The 234-nt window shown below is 32.9% G+C and overlaps 1 protein-coding gene across 1 annotated transcript in view; it reads right to left on the bottom strand.

The window, feature by feature from the left end:
* ell2 (elongation factor for RNA polymerase II 2) overlaps positions 1-234 on the bottom strand; it is a 16,333-nt gene that overhangs the window by 5,687 nt on the left and 10,412 nt on the right. The window contains 1 exon segment of the mRNA XM_035661318.1: positions 218-234. This exon segment is cut by the window's right edge and continues 393 nt beyond it. Within this exon segment, the coding sequence (XP_035517211.1) occupies positions 218-234 (17 nt within the window).

Below are 234 nucleotides of genomic sequence, written 5' to 3'. Positions count from 1 at the left end.
TTTGACACAATTAACAACCTTTTCTCCATTACATGTAGTAAATAAACTTATTGTGGTTATATATAACATTGTTTGGATTAATATGTCATTAAAGATGTCCCCTTAACTAAATGACCACACACTGATTAAGTAAATACGTGCTGCCTGTGAGCATGGAAAACTAAATCTGGTGGGGTCATTTAAATCTTGATGCTGATGTTTAATAAGAGACACACACCTTGATCTTTTTGAGGA

The sequence above is a fragment of the Morone saxatilis genome, unplaced genomic scaffold (genome assembly GCF_004916995.1).
Source record: "Morone saxatilis isolate NCDOM2014 unplaced genomic scaffold, NCSU_SB_2.0 Contig18, whole genome shotgun sequence".
Lineage (NCBI taxonomy): Eukaryota > Metazoa > Chordata > Actinopteri > Moronidae > Morone > Morone saxatilis.
Note: the sequence above shows the minus strand (reverse complement) of the source record. Positions and strands in the feature narration are given on the sequence as shown.